This window comes from Aethalodelphis obliquidens, unplaced genomic scaffold (genome assembly GCF_003676395.1).
Source record: "Aethalodelphis obliquidens isolate GAN/ISIS:26980383/991018 unplaced genomic scaffold, ASM367639v1 scaffold9, whole genome shotgun sequence".
Classification (NCBI taxonomy): domain Eukaryota; kingdom Metazoa; phylum Chordata; class Mammalia; order Artiodactyla; family Delphinidae; genus Aethalodelphis; species Aethalodelphis obliquidens.
This window is the reverse complement of record NW_020837953.1, coordinates 36510045-36530060: the sequence shown is the minus strand read 5'-3', so window position 1 is coordinate 36530060 and position 20016 is coordinate 36510045. Positions and strand designations below refer to the sequence as shown.

General features: G+C 44.8%; 1 protein-coding gene and 1 pseudogene across 3 annotated transcripts in view; one reads left to right on the top strand and one right to left on the bottom strand.

Annotated features, from left to right (window-relative positions):
* The first annotated feature begins 1419 nt into the window (after positions 1-1419).
* On the top strand, positions 1420-1487 carry LOC113622499 (uncharacterized; annotated as a pseudogene).
* Positions 1488-16332: 14845 nt separating this feature from the next.
* The window catches only part of ECE1 (endothelin converting enzyme 1), a 114452-nt gene continuing 110768 nt past the window's right edge, over positions 16333-20016 (bottom strand). For all 3 annotated transcript variants that reach the window (XM_027109861.1, XM_027109862.1, XM_027109860.1), the window contains exons 18-19: positions 19557-19652; positions 16333-18932 (exon numbers count right to left, since the gene is read on the bottom strand). In XM_027109861.1, coding sequence (XP_026965662.1) covers positions 18756-18932; positions 19557-19652 — 273 coding nt within the window. In that variant the 3' untranslated portion in view covers positions 16333-18755. The remainder of the gene's footprint in view (positions 18933-19556; positions 19653-20016) is intronic.

The following is a 20016-nucleotide window of genomic DNA, read 5'->3' as shown; positions in this document are numbered from 1 at the left end:
GGATTACGGGCTCTAGGCGCGCTGGCTTCAGTAGTTGTTGCGCACGGGCTTAGCTGCTCTGCGGTATGTGGGATCTTCTCGGACCAGGGCTCGAAGCTGTGTCCCCTGCATTGGCAGGCGGATTCTTAACCACTGCGCCACCAGGGAAGTCCCTGTACTGGCCTTTTGAAGACTCAATTACAGGGCCTTCTAGGTGGCAATACTTTGCAGGGCTGTAGCAATGTCCTCCACGCTGTATATGCTCTAAATCAGCGTCCAACGGATGGTGCTGCTTTTCTCGTAGCCAGCGTTCACAGGGCCAGGAATCAAAGGGTGGAAATAAGAGTGGGTCCTCTCCCTATTACGCCTAGTGATCTACTAGCAACATTTTCGCTCCCTGTCCCCTGTGACCTTAGGCTCTGCTGATCTACAGGTCTTAGTTCTAAAGGGAGGAATGAATGATTCCACTAGGCAATGTGGCAATGAGTATATTGAATTGCCACCCAGCCACCTTGGGCTCCCCATGACTCAGAATTAACAGGCAAATAAGGAGGTTTCTCTAGTGGCTGGGGCAATTGATCCTGACTACCAAGGGCAAGTTGGATTGCTACTCTACAATGGTAACAAGGAAGAGTATGTCTGGAATACAGGAGCTGCCTTATGGCATCTCTACCATGTCCTGTGAATAAAGCCAAAGAAAAACTACAACAACTCAACATAAGCAGGACTATTAATGGCTTAGACCTTTCAAGAATGAAGGTTTGGTTCACTCCAGCAGGCAAAGAGTCATGACCAACTAAGAGGCTTGTTGAGGGCAAAGGAAATAAGGAATGAGTAATGGAAGAAGGGAGTTATAAAGACCAGCTCTGACCACATTGCAGAAACGAGGATTCAAATAGTTATGAGTATCTCTTCCTTATTTTGTTATGAATATGTTTGTATGTATGTTATCCAAATAGTTTTGTTTTCTTCCCGCTCCTATTCACTTATCATCTAATGGAAGACCTATCAATAAGAGCTACGCTTATTTTCAGAATTTAGGTTACAGAATATCAAAGGAGAAAAGCGAACATCGCCCAAAGACTCAGCATCCTCTCTTTGAGAAGGGCTGGTGTGTTTTGGTTGTAGGCAGGATAGTCGTATCATGTTTAGATGGAAGTATGATTTCATCATTGTCTTTATTTGAAAACTAAGTGTGATTTAAATGAGCGAAACAGGGGGAAATTAAAACTGTTCTGTGACCTTAAAAATTTTTTTGTCAAAACATTAACAACTCCTTTTAGCCTCAGTCTAGTCTTCCAACTAGATAAGATGTATTAAGCTACCATTCATACATGGAAAACAGTATGGAGGTTCCTCACAAAACTAAAAATAGGGTTGCCATATGATCCAGCAATCCCACTCCTGGGCATATACCCAGAGAAAACTACAATTCTAAAAGTGCTTGCTTTGGAAGCACATACACTAAAATTGGAACGATACAGAGAAGATTAGCATGGCCCCTGCGTGGTGCTTTGTGACCACCTAGAGGGGTGGTATAGAGAGGGTGGGAGGGAGATGCAAGAGGGAGGAGATATGCGGATATATGTATATGTATAGCTGATTCACTTTGTTATAAAGCAGAAACTAACACACAATTGTAAAGCAATTATACTCCAGCAAAGATGTTAAGAAAAAAAAAAAGATACATGCACCGCTATGTTCATAGCAGCACTATTCACAATAGCCAAGACATGGATGCAACCTAAATGTCCATTGATGGATGAATGGATAAAGAAGATGTGGTACATGTATACAGTGGAATATTACTCAGCCATAAAAGAGAATGAAATAATGCCACTTGCAGCAACATGGATGCACCTAGAGATTATCATACTAAGTGAAGTTAAGTCAGAAAGAGAAAGACAAATACCATATGATATCACTTACATGTGGAATCTAAAATAAAACACAAATAAACATCTACAAAACAGAAACAGACTCACAGACATAGAGAACAGACTTGTGGTTGCCAAGGGGGAGGAGTGGTGGGGGAGGGATGGATTGGGAGTTTGGGATTAGCGGATGCAAACTATTATACATAGAATGGATAAACAACAAGGTCCTACTGTATAGCACAGAGAACTATATTCCATATCCTGTGATAAACCATAATGGAAAAGAGTAGGAAAAAGAATATACATGTATAACTGAATCACTTTATTGTACACCAGAAATTAATACATTGTAAATTAAATATACTTCAATAAAATTGAAAAAAGATACCATTTATAGACATACTTTCATTTTCTGACAGCATCCAAACTAAAGCCCCACTCCATTAAACCCTCCTCAAGATCACCTACCACAAGACCAAATTCTATAATAAGTATCTTCCAACACCCACTTACTGAGATACCCTATGATTCCCATAGTGTGCGTGCTCTCTGATGCAAGAAGCAATAATCCCAATTTGTCCAACCACCAGTGTGTTCCTGGGGGTCTTTGCCTAAAGGGCACTGACACTTGTTTATTCTAAGCATCTTATTTTCTGTTGCTGCTACTGTAAATGAGTTTTCCTCATCCATCATATCTTCTGATTGGTAAGTATTTGTGTGTATGAGTGCTATTTATTATTACATGTTAATTTTATAACCTGCTTTTTTTTTTTTTTTGTGATACCCAGGCCTCTCACTGTTGTGGCCTCTCCCGTTGCGGAGCACAGGCTCCAGACGCGCAGGCTCAGCGGCCATGGCTCACAGGCCCAGCCACTCCGCAGCACGTGGGATCCTCCCGGACCGGGGCACGAACCCGTGTCCCCTGCATTGGCAGGCGGACTCTCAATCACTGCGCCACCAGGGAAGCCCTAACTTGCTTCTTTGATGAATTCTTTTTTTTTTTTTTAACATCTTTATTGGAGTATAATTGCTTTACAATGGTGTATTAGTTTCTGCTTTACAACAAAATGAATCAGTTATATATATATATATATACACATATGTTCCCATATCTCTTCCCTCTTGCATCTCCCTCCCTCCCACCCTCCCTATCCCACCCCTCTAGGTGGTCACAAAGCACCCAGCTGATCTCCCTGTGCTATGCGGCTGCTTCCCACTAGCTATCTACCTTACGTTTGGTAGTGTATATATGTCCATGCCTCTCTCTCGCTTTGTCACAGCTTACCTTTCCCGCTCCCCATATCCTCAAGTCCATTCTCTAGTAGGTCTGGGTCTTTATTCCTGTCTTACCCCTAGGCTCTTCATGACATTTTTTCCCCTTAAATTCCATATATATGTGTTACCGTACGGTATTTGTCTCTCTCTTCCTGACTTACTTCACTGTGTATGAAAGACTCTAGGTCTATCCACCTCATTACAAATAGCTCAATTTCGTTTCTTTTTATGGCTGAGTAATATTCCATTGTATATATGTGCCACATCTTCTTTATCCATTCATCCGATGATGGACACTTAGGTTGTTTCCATGTCTTGGCTATTGTAAATAGAGCTGCAATGAACATTTTGGTACATGACTCTTTTTGAATTATGGTTTTCTCAGGGTATATGCCCAGTAGTGGGATTGCTGGGTCATATGGTAGTTCTATTTGTAGTTTTTTAAGGAACCTCCATACTGTTCTCCACAGTGGCTGTATCAATTTACATTCCCACCAACAGTGCAAGAGGGTTCCCTTTTCTCCACACCCTCTCCAGGATTTATTGTTTCTAGATTTTTTGATGATGGCCATTCTGACTGGTGTGAGATGATATCTCATTGTAGTTTTGATTTGCATTTCTCTAATGATTAGTGATGTTGAGCATTCTTTCATGTGTTTGTTGGCAGTCCGTATATCTTCTTTAGAGAAATGTCTATTTAGGTCTTCTGCCCATTTTTGGATTGGGTTGTTTGTTTTTTTGTTATTAAGCTGCATGAGCTGCTTATAAATTTTGGAGATTAATCCTTTGCCAGTTGCTTCATTTGCAAATATTTTCTCCCATTCTGAGCGTTGTCTTTTGGTCTTGTTTATGCTTTCCTTTGCTGTGCAAAAGCTTTGAAGTTTCATTAGGTCCCATTTGTTTATTTGTGTTTTTATTTCCATTGCTCTAGGAGGTGGGTCAAAAAGGATCTTGCTGTGATTTATATCATAGAGTGTCCTGCCTATGTTTTCCTCTAAGAGTTTGATAGTTTCTGGCCTTACATTTAGGTCTTTAATCCATTTTGAGCTTATTTTTGTGTATGGTGTTAGGGAGTGATCTAATTTCATACTTTTACATGTACCTGTCCAGTTTTCCCAGCACCACTTATTGAAGAGGCTGTCCTTTCTCCACTGTACATTCCTGCCACCTTTATCAAAGATAAGGTGACCATATGTGCATGGGTTTATCTCTGGGCTTTCTATCCTGTTCCATTGATCTATCTTTCTGTTTTTGTCCCAGTACCATACTGTCTTGATTACTGTAGCTTTGTAGTATAGTCTGAAGTCAGGGAGCCTGATTCCTCCAGCTCCATTTTTCATTCTCAAGATTGCTTTGGCTATTCGGGGTCTTTTGTGTTTCCATACAAATTGTGAAATTTTTTGTTCTAGTTCTGTGAAAAATGCCAGTGGTAGTTTGATAGGGATTGCATTGAATCTGTAGATTACTTTGGGTAGTAGAGTCATTTTCACAATGTTGATTCTTCCAATCCAAGAACATGGTATATCTCTCCATCTATTTGTATCGTCTTTAATTTCTTTCATCAGTGTCTTATAATTTTCTGAGTACAGGTCTTTTGTCTCCTTAGGTAGGTTTATTCCTAGATATTTTATTCTTTTTGTCGCAATGGTAAATGGGAGTGTTTTCTTGATTTCACTTTCAGATTTTTCATCATTAGTGTATAGGAATGCCAGAGATTTCTATGCATTAATTTTGTATCCTGCTACTTTACCAAATTCATTGATTAGCTCTAGCAGTTTTCTGGTAGCATCTTTAGGATTCTCTATGTATAGTATCATGTCATCTGCAAACAGTGACAGCTTTACTTCTTCTTTTCCGATTTGGATTCCTTTTATTTCCTTTTCTTCTCTGATTGCTGTGGCTAAAACTTCCAAAACTATGTTGATTAAGAGTGGTGAGAGTGGGCAACCTTGTCTTTTTCCTGATCTTAGTGGAAATGCTTTCACTTTTTCCACCATTGAGGACGATGTTGGCTGTGGGTTTGTCATATATGGCCTTTATTATGTTGAGGAAAGTTCCCTCTATGCCTACTTTCTACAGGGTTTTTATCATAAATGGGTGTTGAATTTTGTCGAAAGCTCTCTCTGCATCTATTGAGATGATCATATGGTTTTTCTCCTTCAGTTTGTTAATATGGTGTATCACGTTGATTGATTTGCATATATTGAAGAATCCTTGCATTCCCGGAATAAACCCCACTTGATCATGGTGTATGATCCTTTTAATGTGCTGTTGGATTCTGTTTGCTAGTATTTTGTTGAGGATTTTTGCATCTATGTTCATCAGGGATATTGGCCTATAGTTTTCTTTCTTTGTGACATCCTTGTCTGGTTTTGGTATCATGGTGATGGTGGCCTCGTAGAATGAGTTTGGGAGTGTTCCTCCCTCTGTTATATTTTGGAAGAGTTTGAGAAGGATAGGTGTTAGCTCTTCTCTAAATGTTTGATAGAATTCGCCCGTGAAGCCATCTGGTCCTGGGCTTTTGTTTGTTGGAAGATTTTTAATTACAGTTTCAATTTCAGTGCTTGTGATTGGTCTGTTCATATTTTCTATTTCTTCCTGATTCAATCTTGGCAGTTTGTGCATTTCTAAGAATTTGTCCATTTCTTCCAGGTTGTCCATTTTATTGGCATAGAGTTGCTTGTAATAATCTCTCATGATCTTTTGTATTTCTGCAGTGTCAGTTGTTACTTCTCCTTTTTCATTTCTAATTCTATTGATTTGAGTCTTCTCCCTTTTTTTTATTGATAAGTCTGGCTAATGGTTTATCAATTTTGTTTATCTTCTCAAAGAACCAGCTTTTATTTTTATTGATCTTTGCTATAGTTTCCTTCATTTCTTTTTCATTTATTTCTGATCTGATTTTTATGATTTCTTTCCTTCTGTTAACTTCGGGGTTTTTTTGTTCTTCTTCCTCTAATTGCTTTAGGTGCAAGTTTAGGTTGTTTATTCGAGATGTTTCCTGTTTCTTAAGGTAGGCTTGTATTGCTATAAACTTCCCTCTTAGAACTGCTTTTGCTGCATCCCATAGGTTTTGGGTCGTTGTGTCTCCATTGTCATTTGTTTCTAGGTATTTTTTAATTTCCTCTTTGATTTCTTCAGTGATCACTTCGTTATTAAGTAGTGTATTGTTTAGCCTCCATGTGTTTGTATTTTTTACAGATCTTTTCCTGTAATTGATATCTAGTCTCATAGCGTTGTGGTCGGAAAAGATACTTGATACAGATTTGATTTTCTTAAATTTACCACGGCTTGATTTGTGACCCAAGATATGATCTATCCTGGAGAATGTTCCATGAGCACTAGAGAAAAATGTGTATTCTGTTGGTTTTGGATGGAATGTCCTATAAATATCAATTAAGTCCATCTTGTTTAATGTATCATTTAAACCTTGTGTTTCCTTATTTATTTTCATTTTGGATGATCTGTCCATTGGTGACAGTGGGGTGTTAAAGTCCCCTACTATGAATGTGTTACTGTCGATTACCCCTTATATGGTTGTTAGTATTTGCCTTATGTATTGAGGTGCTCCTATGTTGGGTGCATAAATATTTACAATTGTTATATCTTCTTCTTGGATCGATCCCTTGATCATTACCTAGTGTCCTTCTTTGTCTCTTCTAATAGTCTTTATTTTAAAGTCTATTTTGTCTGATATGAAAATTGCTACTCCAGCTTTCTTTTGGTTTCCATTTGCATGAAATATCTTTTTCCATCCCCTTACTTTCAGTCTGTATGTTTCTCTATGTTTGCAGTGGGTCTCTTGTAGACAGCAAATATATGGGTCTTGTTTTTGTATCCATTCAGCCAATCTGTGTCTTTTGGTGGGAGCATTTAGTCCATTTCCATTTAAGGTAATTATCGATATGTATGTTCCTATTCCCATTTTCTTAATTGTTTTGGGTTCGTTATTGTAGGTCTTTTCCTTCTCTTGTGTTTCTTGCCTAGAGAAGTTCCTTTAGCCATTGTTATAGAGCTCGTTTGGTGGTGCTGAACTCTCTCAGCTTTTGCTTGTCTGTAAAGGTTTTAATTTCTTCATCAAATCTGAATGAGATCCTTGCTGGGTAGAGTAATCTTGGTTGCAGGTTTTTCTCCTTCATCACTTTAAATATGTCCTGCCAGTCCCTTCTGGCTTGCAGAGTTTCTGCTGAAAGATCAGCTGTTAACCTTATGGGGATTCCCTTGTGTGTTATTTGTTGTTTTTCCCTTGCTGTTTTTAATATGTTTTCTTTGTATTTAATTTTTGACAGTTTGATTAATATGTGTCTTGGCGTATTTCTCCTTGGATTTATCCTGTATGGGACTCTCTGTGCTTCCTGGACTTGATTAACTATTTCCTTTCCCACATTAGGGAAGTTTTCAACTATAATCTCTTCAAATATTTTCTCAGTCCCTTTCTTTTTCTCTTCTTCTTCTGGAACCCCTATAATTCGAATGTTGGTACGTTTAATGTTGTCCCAGAGGTCTCTGAGACTGTCCTCAGTTCTTTTCATTCTTTTTTCTTTATTCTGCTCTGCAGTAGTTATTTCCACTATTTTATCTTCCAGGTCACTTATCCGTTCTTCTGCCTCAGTTATTCTGCTATTGATCCCATCTAGAGTATTTTTCATTTCATTTATTGTGTTGTCCATCATTGTTTGTTTCATCTTTAGTTCTTCTAGGTTCTTGTTAAATGTTTCTTGCATTTTGTCTATTCTATTTCCAAGATTTTGGATCATCTTTACTATCATTATTCTGAATTCTTTTTCAGGTAGACTGCCTATTTCCTCTTCAATTGTTAGGTCTGGTGGGTTTTTATCTTGCTCCTTCATCTGCTGTGTGTTTTTCTGTCTTCTAGTTTTGCTTATCTTACTGTGTTTGGTGTCTCCTTTTTGCAGGCTGCAGGTTCGTAGTTCCCGTTGTTTTTGGTGTCTGTCCCCAGTGGCTCAGGTTGGTTCAGTGGGCTGTGTAGTCTTTCTGGTGGAGGGGACTAGTGCCTGTGTTCTCGTGGATGAGGCTGGATCTTGTCTTTCTGGTGGGCAGGTCCCCATCTGGTGGTGTGTTTTGGGGTGTCTGTGGACTTATTATGATTTTAGGCAGCCTCTCTGCTAATGGGTGGGGTTGTGTTCCTGTCTTGCTAGTTGTTTGGCATGGGATGTTCAGCACTGTAGCTTGCTGGTCGTTGAGTGAAGCTGGGTAATAGTGTTGAGATGGAGATCTCTGGGAGATTTTCGCTGTTTGATATTATGTGGAGCTGGGAGGTCTCTTGTAGACCAGTGTCCTGAAGTCGGCTCTCCCACCTCAGAGGCACAGCACTGACTCCTGGCTGCACCAAGAGCCTTTCAGCCACACAGCTCAGAATAAAAGGGAGAAAAAGTAGAAAGAAAGAATTAGTAGAAGTAGAAAGAAAGAAAGGAGGGAGGGAAGGAGGGAGGGAGGAAGGAAGGAAGGAGGGAAGGAAGGAAAAAAAGAAAGAAAGAAGATAAAGTAAAATAAAATAAAGTAAGATAAAATATAATAAAGTTATTAAAATAAAAAAATAATTATTAAGAGGAAAAAAAAAGGACGGATAGAGCCCTAGGACAAATGGTGGAAGCAAAGCTATACAGACAAAATCTCACACAGAAGCATACACATACACACTCACAAAAAAAGGAAAAGGGGAAAAAATCATAAGTCTTGCTCTCAAAGTCCACCTCCTTAATTCGGGATGATTCGTTGTCTATTCATGTATTCCAAAGATGCAGGGTACATCAAATTGATTGTGGAGATTTAATCCGCTGTTTCTGAGGCTGCTGGGAGAGATTTCCCTTCCTCTTCTTTGTTCTCACAGCTCCCAGGGGCTCAGCTTTGGATTTGGCCCTGCCTCTGCGTGTAGGTCGCCAGAGGGCGTCTGTTCTTCGCTCAGACAGGATGGGGTCAAAGAAGCAGCTGATTCGGGGTCTCCGGCTCACCCAGGCCGGGAGGAGGGAGGGGCACGGGGTGCGGAGCGAGCCCGCGGCGGCAGAGGCCGGCGTGACGTTGCACCAGCCTGAGGCGCGCTGTGCGTTTTCCCGGGGGAGTTGTTCCTGGATCCGGGGACCCTGGCAGTGGTGGGCTGCACAGGCTCTCCGGAAGGGGGGTGTGGACAGTGACCTGTGCTCGCACACAGGCTTCCTGGTGGCGGCAGCAGCAGCCCTAGCGTCTCATGCCCGTCTCTGGGGTCCGCGCCCCCAGCCGCGGCTCGCGCCCGTCTCTGGAGCTCCTCCAAGCAGCGTTCTTAATCCCCTCTCCTCGCGCACCAGGAAACAAAGAGGGAAGAAAAAGTCTCTTGCCTCTTCGGCAGCTCCAGACTTTTCTCCGGACTCCCTCCCGGCTAGCCGTGGCGCACTAACCCCCTGCAGGCTGTGTTCACGCCGCCAGCCCCAGTCCTCTCCCTGCACTCCGACCGAAGCCTGAGCCTCAGCTCCCAGCTCCGCCCGCCCCGGCAGAGGAGCAGACAAGCCTCTCGGTCTGGTGAGTACTGGTCGGCACCGATCCTCTGTGCGGGAATCTCTCTGCGTTGTCCTCTGCACCCCTGTGGCTGCACTCTCCTCCGCGGCTCCGAAGCTTTCCCCCTCCGCCACCCGCAGTCTCCGCCCGCGAAGGGGCTTCCTAGTGTGTGGAAAACTTTCCTCTTTAACAGCTCCCTCCCACTGGTGCAAGTCCCGTCCCTATCCTTTTGTCTCTGTTTATTCTTTTTTCTTTTGCCCTACCCAGTTACGTGGGGGGTTTCTTGCCTTTTGGGAGGTCTGAGATCTTCTGCCAGTGTTCAGTAGGTGTTCTGTAGGAGTTGTTCCACGTGTAGATGTATTTCTGGTGTATCTGTGGGGAGAAAGGTGATCTCCGCGTCTTACTCTTCCGCCATCTTCCCGGAAGCTCTGATGAATTATTTTATTAAGTTAATTTTACCATTTATTCTCTAGAGTTTTTCAGGTACACAATCATGTCATCTGCAAGTAGAGATCACTTTATTTTTGCTTTTCCGATTCCTAGCTAATTACATTGGCTAATCCATCTGGAACCGGGGTAAATAGTGGGGGAGATACTGGGAGACTGTCTTTTCCTGACCATATATTCCATATTTGGGCTACTTTAAATAATGCCACAATGAACATTGGAGTGCATATATCTTTTCAAATTAGAGTTTTTGTTGTCTTCTAAAAAATACCCAGAACTGGAATTACTGGATCATATGGTAGTTCAATGTTTTGTTTCTTTTTTTTAAGATTTATTTATTTATTTATTTATTTATTTATTTATTTATTTATTTATTTACTTGTTGTCTGTGTTGCGTCTTGTTGCTGTGCGCGGGCTTTCTCTAGTTGCGGCGAGCGGGAGCTACTCTTTGTTGCGGTGCGCAGGCTTCTCATTGCGGTGGCTTCTCTCGTTGCGGAGCGTGGGCTCTAGGCTTGTGGGCTTCAGTAGCTGCAGCACGTAGGCTTCAGTAGTTGCGGCTCACGGGCTCTAGAGCACAGGCTCAGTAGTTGTGGTGCATGGGCTTAGTTCTCTGCAGCATGTGGGATCTTCCCAGACCAGGGCTCAAACCTGGGTCCCCTGCATTGTCAGGCAGATTCTTAACCTCTGCACCACCAGGGAAGCCCTCAATTTTTAATTTTTTGAGGAACCTCCATAGGGTTTTCCATAGGCTGTACCAATTTACATTCCCACCAACAGTGCACGAGGGCTCCCTTTCCTCCACATCCTGGCCAAGACTTGTTGTTTATTGTCTTTTTGATAATAGTCATTCTGACAGGTGCGAGGTGGTATCTCATTGTGGTTTTAATTTACATTTCCCTGATGATTAATGATGTGGAGCATCTTTTCATGTGTCTGTTAGCCCGTCTTTTTTTGGAAAAATGTCTATTCAGATTTTCTGCCCAATTTTTAATTTTTATTTAAAAAAATTTTTTTTTGCGGTACACGGGCCTCTCACTGTTGTGGCCTCTCCCGTTGTGGAGCACAGGCTCCGGACGCGCAGGCTCAGCGGCCATGGCTCACGGGCCCAGCCGCTCCGCGGCATGTGGGATATTCCCGGACCGGGGCACGAACCCGTGTCCCCTGCATCGGCAGGCGGACTCGCAACCACTGCGCCACCAGGGAAGCCCTGCCCAGTTTTCTAAATTGGGTTTTTTTGGTGCTGAGTTGTATGAATTCCTTGTATATTTGGATATTAACCCCTTATCAGATATATCTTCCCCTATTTGCAAATAGCTTCCCCCATTCAATAGGCTGCCTTTTCATTTGTTGTTAGTTCCCTTCGCTGGGCAGATGTTTTTCTGTAGTTTTGCTATTTGTCGAATCCGAATGAGATCCTTGCTGGGTAGAGTAATCTTGGTTGCAGGTTTTTCTCCTTCATCACTTTCAGTATGTCCTGCCACTGCCTTCTGGCTTTCAGAGTTTCTGCTGAAAGATCAGCTGTTAACCTTATGGGGATTCCCTTGTATGTTATTTGTTGTTTTGTAGTTTTGCTATTTGAAGGACAGTTGGGTTCAATGTAACATCCTTGGATTGCTTCCGTAAGTTTCTTGAGAATGCTGCTCCACTATTGCTTTGCTCTGCATCTTATTTATTTGTTATTGCATCAAAATATATATAAATATGTATAACATTTGTCACTTTAACCATTCATAAGTGTACAATTCAGTGGCATTAAATACATTTACAATGTTGTGTAACCACCACCACTATCTATACCTAAAACTTTTTCATCATCTCCAGTAAAAACTCTGTACCTATTGAACTATAACTTCCCCTTCCCTCGTTCCCTCCAGCCTCTGGTAATCTCTATTCTATTTTCTGTCTCTATGAATTTGTCTATTCTAGGTACTTCATATAATGTATGTTATTTTTTTAAAAGTCTGCCTAAGTTATTTCATAGTTTTGCCTGGAGGCTCTGCTTTCTATCTTTAAAGTCCAATAGCTTTACAAGGATCTATCTTAGAGTTGATTGCTCCATGTCAATTTACATAGTACCCAGTGAACCCTTTTGATGTGTAGACCCAGGTCTTTTATTTCTAGAAAGTCTTCCTGGATTACAGTTTTAAATGTTAACTCTTTGCCTGTCTTTCATTTCCACCATTTTCTCTCTGACCGTTTTTACTTCTTTATCTAATTTTCATTCTCTTGGTTGTCTTCCTGCTTTTCTTCAATGTCCTTTAGTAAGTTTTCATTTGAATCTATCATCCTTGGACACCTTTTAGTTTAATCTTCATTTATGATATGATTTTGTTATTTTCTTCTCCAAGATCAATATCAATTCTCATTTCATTTCATCCTCTTTTTTTGGCCTATTTCTGCTGTCAGATTTTGTATTTCTGATTTGAGGTATTTTTCCGTATCCCTAAATGCTTATTTGAGGATATTTAATTCAGTTTGGAGTGTCATGTTAGTTTTCTTCTGCTGAGATGCTCTGATTTGCATTTATTTTCTCTCTCTTTTTTTTTTAACAGTAGTTTTGAATGTATGTGATCTGCCTTTTTATAGTCCTAGTCATTCATGGACAGGACTTCTTATTCAAGCTTGCCCTCTGCTGTACGTCCTGCAGCCCCTGTTCAACATCCTTTATAAACAGTGTGGAGGAGGAGGAGGTGGTGTGGTGGGGAATTGGCTTTTCTTAGGTCTCACTTTTTTTAATTCAAGTATAATTGACTTACACTATCATATTAGCTTTCTTGTTTGTTTTTTAGGATTCTTACTTTTCCCTTTTTAATCCCTTCTTTCCTTCACTATCACATCTACAAGGGGACCAGCCCTACTCTATATATCTGCTTCTCTCCAGGAAGCAATGCTTCTACAAAGCTACCCTTTCTATTCTTTCCAGATTCCTCCCGGGTGCTGGTGCTGCTGGTGGCTATTATGCCCCAACTGTGTTCAGTGTTTTGGTATTTGGTGTTGGACATCCTGAGAGTGTTTTTGTCTTTTTGTATTGGTTTCTTTTTGTATTTTTTTTCTTCTCTGAATGATCTCTTTAAATCTTTTGCTCTCTTTTTCACCTGATTGGGTTTTTTAATTTTATGCGTTGTTTATATATATTCTGGATCATTAGCTATGCATGTTGCAAATTTTTTCTTCCAATCTGTCACTTAAAAAGAAATTTATTTATTTGGCTGCATCGGGTCTTTGTTGCAGCGTGCAGGCTCTTCGTTGTGGCGCGCGCGCTTCTCTCTAGTTGTGACGTGCAGGTTTTCTCTTCTCTAGTTGTGGCGCGGGTTCCAGAGCTAGTGGGCTCTGTAGTTTGCGGCACGCAGGCTCTCTAGTTGAGGCGCACGAGCTCAGCGTTTGTGGTGTGTGGGCTTATTTGTCCCGTGGCATCTGGGTTCTTAGTTCCCTGACCAAGGATCGAACCAGTGTCCCCTGCATAGGAACGCAGATTCTTTACCACTGGACCTGTCACTTGTCTTTTAATTCAAAAAATTTTAAATTGAAGTATAGTTGATTTACAATGTTGTGTTAGTTTCAGGTGTACAGCAAAGTGATGCAGTTTTTATATATATGTATGTATATATATATTTTTTCAGATTCTTTTCCATTATAGGTTATTACAAGATATTGAATATAGTTCCCTGTGCTATATAGTAGATCCGTGTTATTTATCTAATCTTTTAATTTTATTTATTGTATCTTGTTTATAAATGAATTGTCTTCATGTTGCCAAATGTATTAGTCTTTTCCTTTTATGTTTTTTTTTCTTTATTCACTTGTACCTTTGTGTATGTGTCTTTAAAGGGCTTTTTAAAAAATTTAATTTATTTATTTTTGGCTGCGTTGGGTCTTTGTTGCTGCCTGCGGGCTTTCTCTAGTTGCGGTGAGCGGGGGCTACTCTTCATTGCAGGGCTCAGGCCTCTCATTGCGGTGGCCTCTCTTGTTGTGGAACACAGGCTCCAGGTGTGCAGGCTTCAGTAGTTGTGGCACGTGGGCTCAGTAGTTATGGCGCACGGGCTTAGTTGCTCTGCCGTGTGTGGGATCTTTCTGGACCAGGGCTTGAGCCCGTGTCCTCTGCATTGGCAGGCGGATTCTTAACTGCGCCACCAGGGAAGTCCAAGTGTGTGTGTGTGTGTGTGTGTGTGTGTGTGTGTGTGTGTGTGTGTGTGTGTGTGTGTGTGTCTTTGGATGATAGGATTATGGTAGATTTTCATTTCTTTAGAGTTTTTTAAAAAATATTTTTAGAAATTCTACAATTACCTTCATATTTGTGAATAGTGTCTTTTCAAAGATGACTTTGCCTACCCAAAGTCATGAACATCTTCTGTAATATTTCATCTAATACTTTTATAGTTACTGCATGTTTAGGGCTCCATATGTGTAGCATTTATCACTGTGATCACCGTGTGTGAGAACTGTGTGAGACAGGCAAGATCTAGATTCATTTTTTCCCAAGTGGATATCCTAACACGATTTATTAAATGGTTCATCATTTCCCAACTGATTTAAAGGGCTTCCTTTATCCTATACTAGTTCCCACGTATACATAGAATTGTCTCCCTAATCTATTCATGTTGTTTCATTTCTCTAATCCTACACCAACACGACATCATACTACTCACTAAAGCTTTATAACATATTTTGAGAGAACCAGCTCCCTCATTATTCTTTTTCAAAATTGTCTTGGCCGTGGTGCATTTTCTATTCCATGTGAATCCGCTTATCAAATTCCATGAAAATTATCTTGGAAGTTTGGTTGAAAGTACATGGAAAGTATAGATTAACGTGGGGGAGAACTGACATCTTTTATTATGTTGAACTTTTCCATTCATGATAAGGGTATTCATCTGCATTTATTCAGGTCTTCTTTTATGGTCTTCTGGAAAGTTTTAGTTTTCTTTGTAAAGGTCTCACCCATTTTTCATTGTTTTATTATTGTAGTAGATTCTTTAAAGTTTAGAATATTGTCTCATCCCTCCCTCTGCAGTTCCTCAACACTTATGGAGAGTCTCTGCTGAAGGCTTTTGCTTTCACAATTAATTGTTATTATAGGTTGTATACATTTTCTAGTTGTTCTCAATCGCATATTGCATGTGTTTCTATCTCCTTAACTGTAGGATAAACTCCTAGAGGGTCGAGCTGGGGTTTTAATTCCTGCTTGGGGAGGGGGGCATGCTTTGGAAGCGGAGGATCTGCTGCTAACAAAAAAGGGAGGCAGTTCGGGAAGGGAGAAGCAGGGGCCCCAGGGCTCAGAGTGGGGAAGAGAAAGGAGTCTGTTCACTCGGTCATTGGGAAAGGGAGAGTGTCAGTAAGATGGGCCTCTGCAGGAAAAAATGTCTCCCTTCTGCACCTTCAGCCTGTGTGTGTGTGTGTGTGTGTGTGTGTGTGTGTGTGTGTGCGCGCGCCCGAGGCGGTACTGTTTTTAGCAGCCTCTCATATTTTCATGTGAGATGCAGACAGACTGGAGTGATGCTTCTACAAGTAGGCAGCACTAAAGACTGCCAGCAAATCACCAGAAACCAGGCTTCTAGCCTAGATTCTCCCTCACATTCCTCAGCAGGAATCAACTCTGCCGACACCTCAGTCTCAGACTTCTAGCCTCCAGAACTGTGAGACAATAAATTTCTGTTGTATTAGCCACCACGTTGTCATAGTTCGTTATGGCAGCCCTGGCACTAAGACACTCTGGTAGGAGAGGGAAGCCTGTGTGAGCCACCTGATCGGGACTGGAGGTCAGGAATGGCTTCCTAGAGGTGATGCTGAGCTGGGCATTGAAGGATGGGTAGGAGTTTATCAGCCAAAAGAAGTCAGCGAAGAGTATTCCAGGCAGAGGGAAGAATACGTGCAAAACCCAGGAGGAGGCATGAGTGTATGTCAGAGACTCTTCCTTGAACTTCTTCGAATGCCCCTTCTCCTGCCTGGCCCTGCCCAAGCACCTGAGGCCTGGAAACCCACTGATGACATCCTTTGCTCCAAGATAATGGAAAAATTATTTTTACCAGGAGGTTCCTTGAGCCCATGTGGTGACATGCATCATTCTCACCAGCAGGGGGCCCTTACACGGTCATGTGGATGAAGTGTGGCCAGGTGGGCATAGTCACTGCGTAACCTTCTGGCATTTGTCAGGGTCCAAGGCCTCTGCTCTGGAGAGGAGGTGCAGTAGGCCCTGGGGGTGCTAGCAGCTCTGTGCTGGCCGGGAGCCCTCCCTTAGCTCCACAGGACACACACTTGGACCAACATGGCCCTCGGTACAAGTACTTTATTTCAGTTACAATAGTGCCACACCCAAACTACAGTAGCACAAAACATGATAATACAAAAAATAGATTCCCAGCTCCAAACCCCACGTCCATGTGCCCACGGAGAAGCCGCCCCTATGGCTCCCAGGCCTAGGAGGAAGGGGCCTCTCAGAGCGCAGCTGCCCAAGGCTCTGTGGGGGAGGCAGTGGGAGTGCTTCCTTTGATTCCATCCCCGCTGGTCCCAGAGTCCTCCTCGGCCTGTCCCCTCCCACTCCCTGAAGCAATGAGGGCAGAGGATGTTCCCTCCGGCTGGACCCTCAGCCCTAGGACCCCTGCTTCTGGCTGGCAGGTCCCAGTCCATGGTGCCGGGACTGCGACCCTCCTCGGGGAAGGCCGGAGGGCAGGAGGGTGAGGGAGGGGAGGGCGCCAGGCCCAGGAGAGCCGGTCCCTCCGTGGTGAGGTGCGCATGGCGGGCTCCCGACTCCAGCTCCTTCTCTGGCTCCTGTCCTCCCTTTCCTCTGAAGAGACTGCAGGCCTGCCTCTGGTGGGGGCCAGGGGCCTCACCTGGAGCCCACTGCCAACACCCCTGCCCCAGCTCCAGGGCCGACCTGAAGGTGGGCGAGGCAGTGGCTGAGCCTCTGCTCATCTTGGGCGAGGAGAACTCTGGCTCCCTGTAGGAGCGGGGCTGGCCCGGTGGCCTGGCTACCAGGCAGGAGGGCTGAGGCAGCTCCTGCCTTGGTCAGGGGTTGCCTGCTTCCTCAGGGCCAGCCTGGGGCTACATGAGCTCCACCAGGTGGGGGAGTCCAGAGAAAATGAGGCCACAGGGAGGGGACGACATTCCTGGTCCCCTAACACCTCAGGCCAGACCAACCAGGTTGGGGGAGCCTTCCCCTCGCAGCCTCCCGTGGCTAAGAGCATCCCCCAAGAAGAGCAGTGGATCTTGCTACAAGTATGGTCTTGATTCAGCCCAAGGGGCTGAGGGTGGGCTGGAGCCCAGGGCCAGTTCAGGGGCTCTTCAGATTCCTGACCTCAGTGCCGTAGACCTGTAGGTCAGAGCCTCTGGGTGGCTATGAGGGGCAGCTGTGTGGCGCTGGAGTAGGGGGTATGGCCTTGTGTTCCAGTCAGGACACTTGGGGGGCTTCACTGAGGAGGCCAAGGGGCCCCTGGGTGCGGAGGGCTGTCTCCTTGTGGGGAGCCCAGGCGCAGCCTTGGATAAGGCACTAGAGAAGGGAGGGCGGGCCTGGCTGCGGTCCTGGGAGCCCGGCCCGGGCCAGTGGTAGAGGACGGAGCTCGAAGGGAGGATTTGGGCCCTTGGGCAATGAGAGCTGCTTTCCCTTTCCTTCTTCCCTGGGAGAAGAGGGTGTGCAAGGCAGAGACTCCAAAGTGGCTGGGATGGCAGGATGCTGCAGAGAGACAACAGGCCCCAGGACTGACAGGGGGCAGTCAGAAGAAGGCGGACGGAAAGAGGACATCTAGGGCACAGCAGAGTACACCTGATGGGGATGTCTCAGCCTCGCAGGGCTCCTGTGACCCGGATCCAGGGTGCTCGGGCACCTCCAGACAGGGTTTGAGGGCCCTGACCTGGCCTCATGCAGCCATCAGTCCTCTGCTGTGACTTCGGGGTCAGATCTTCCTTGCTGGGGTTCCCACTGTTGGACTCTGGGGACAGAGGCAGGCACACTGAGGGGGTGGTACCAACGAGCTGGCCCCTCCCTCTGCCGGGCCTCTATGCCTCTCCTCTCTGCACCAGGGGACCAAGAACCAGGGGAGGAGGCTGAAACCGCATACCCCAGGGACTGAGGCAGCTCTCCACTGGGGGACCTGCTCAGTGGCTGGGGATCCTGCTTCAGCCCAACCTTGCAGCAAGTGAGGAAGCGAGGGGGGGTAAATCAGTGGGGCTTGTCCACAGGTTATTTAGAAAAACAGAACATAATAAATATACCAATCCTTTCCTTAAAAAAAAAAAAAGTGTTTCAAATGCGTTATTTCCCTGAAGATTTCCAGTGTATTCCACAATGTTTAAAAAATAGTTTCCCCAAAAATACATCTTTAAAGCACTGACACAGTGGTGTTTGTGGTGTATCTGGCGCTGGATGTGGGCAGGAGGCTGTGTCCCGCTGCCCGTGTCGGCGTGGGGCCCAGGCCTGGTGAGCAACCGGCCTGACACCCAAATGCCCATCAGAGTTGACACACGTGTGACTGGGATGACCGGGTCTTCACAGGGGAGCAAATCTCGGATTAATGTGAGAACCCACATCACAGACTTGGTTCGGGCTGAAAACCCTCCAGCGAGAGGAAGGGGGCCCGAGGTGGCCAGGCACCGCCCTGGGCGCCGGAAGGAGCGGGCAGCCTTGTTGGCCCCGCCCCGGGGGCGGTCCTCAGCCCCTGCCCTGCTTCCTCCTTGGCTCTTGATGCTCCACCCCTCTCACCACACTTCACACTTGTGACGAGGGTTCATGGGTGAGCCGGGCGGGCAGTGGAAGTGTTCCGAGAACTCCCTGGAGTTGGAGATGGAGCCGATGACCCGGAAGCGGGACGGGCTATGAGGATCGGTGATGAGACCTTCGTGCGAGCTCTCGGGCGTGCGGACAGAGCACCAGACCTTCGGGGGAGAGACATGGGAGAGGCCGGGGTCACCACTGGCCCCATCACCACAGCAGGGAAATAAGGGCCCCGCCTGGTTCTGAGACCCCGGGGGGCCAGGAGAGCCTGTCAAGTGGGTTAGGAAGAGACAGGGGCTGGTGGGACCCCATCCCAGCTTCCTCTGCTGCAACCAGAGCAGCTCTCTGTCTGTTCCGGGCATCTTCGTGACATTTCACCTGAATGAAGGATTCTGCCCCAAAACCACGTTGAGTCCAGATCAAACTGTCTAATGGCCTGGTGGCTCTGGGCACCAACAGAAGGCTACATGCTGAATGCCAGCTCAAGGAACAGCCCGGGACGTCTTGTTTTCAAGACATTGCTAGAACCCCAGAAGCAGAAGGGCCCTTAGCAGTCACCTCGTCCTCTCACCTACCTGATGCAGGAATTCCTCTAACAGCATTCTTGGCCCTTCCTTGAATTTCTCTAATGATGAAGCTCACCTCCTTACAGGGTAACTGCCCTGCGGACGGACCAGTGAGCTAGGGCTTCCCAATTTGAGGAAACTTGCCTTTTGATTTTCAGAGCTCCTGGAACTCAAGATAGCAGATTGTGTCTGAGTTTGGCTTTTCTCTAATGAACTCACCTGTGCAAACCCCAGGAAGAAGAGCTGGTTATTGGTGAGACCCAGGGTGGGCAACGTCTGCTCAGCCCCGTACTTCTTCACCCAGTTCTGGTAGGCCTGGGGGGAGAAAACAGAGCTCAGGGTCCCCATGACACAGGAGCCAGCGGGGTGGGGTGGGGGCTACCATGGGAGATCGGGGAAGGTCTACCCAGTTGGGACAGGGACTAGCTTCTGATGGTGGCCTCAGCTCAGCCTAGAGGAGCCGTCCTCTTTACCTGCACTCATTCTGAGGGGAGCTCATTCAACACTATGGCTTTGAATACCATCTACCTCTAAATACCGACGGCTCTCAAATGCACACCCTTCTAGCTCCAGCCTCTTCTTGGGTATATTCAACTGCCCCAGCTGGATATCCAAGATGCATCCCAAACTTAACACACACACACACACACACACACACACACACACACACACACACACA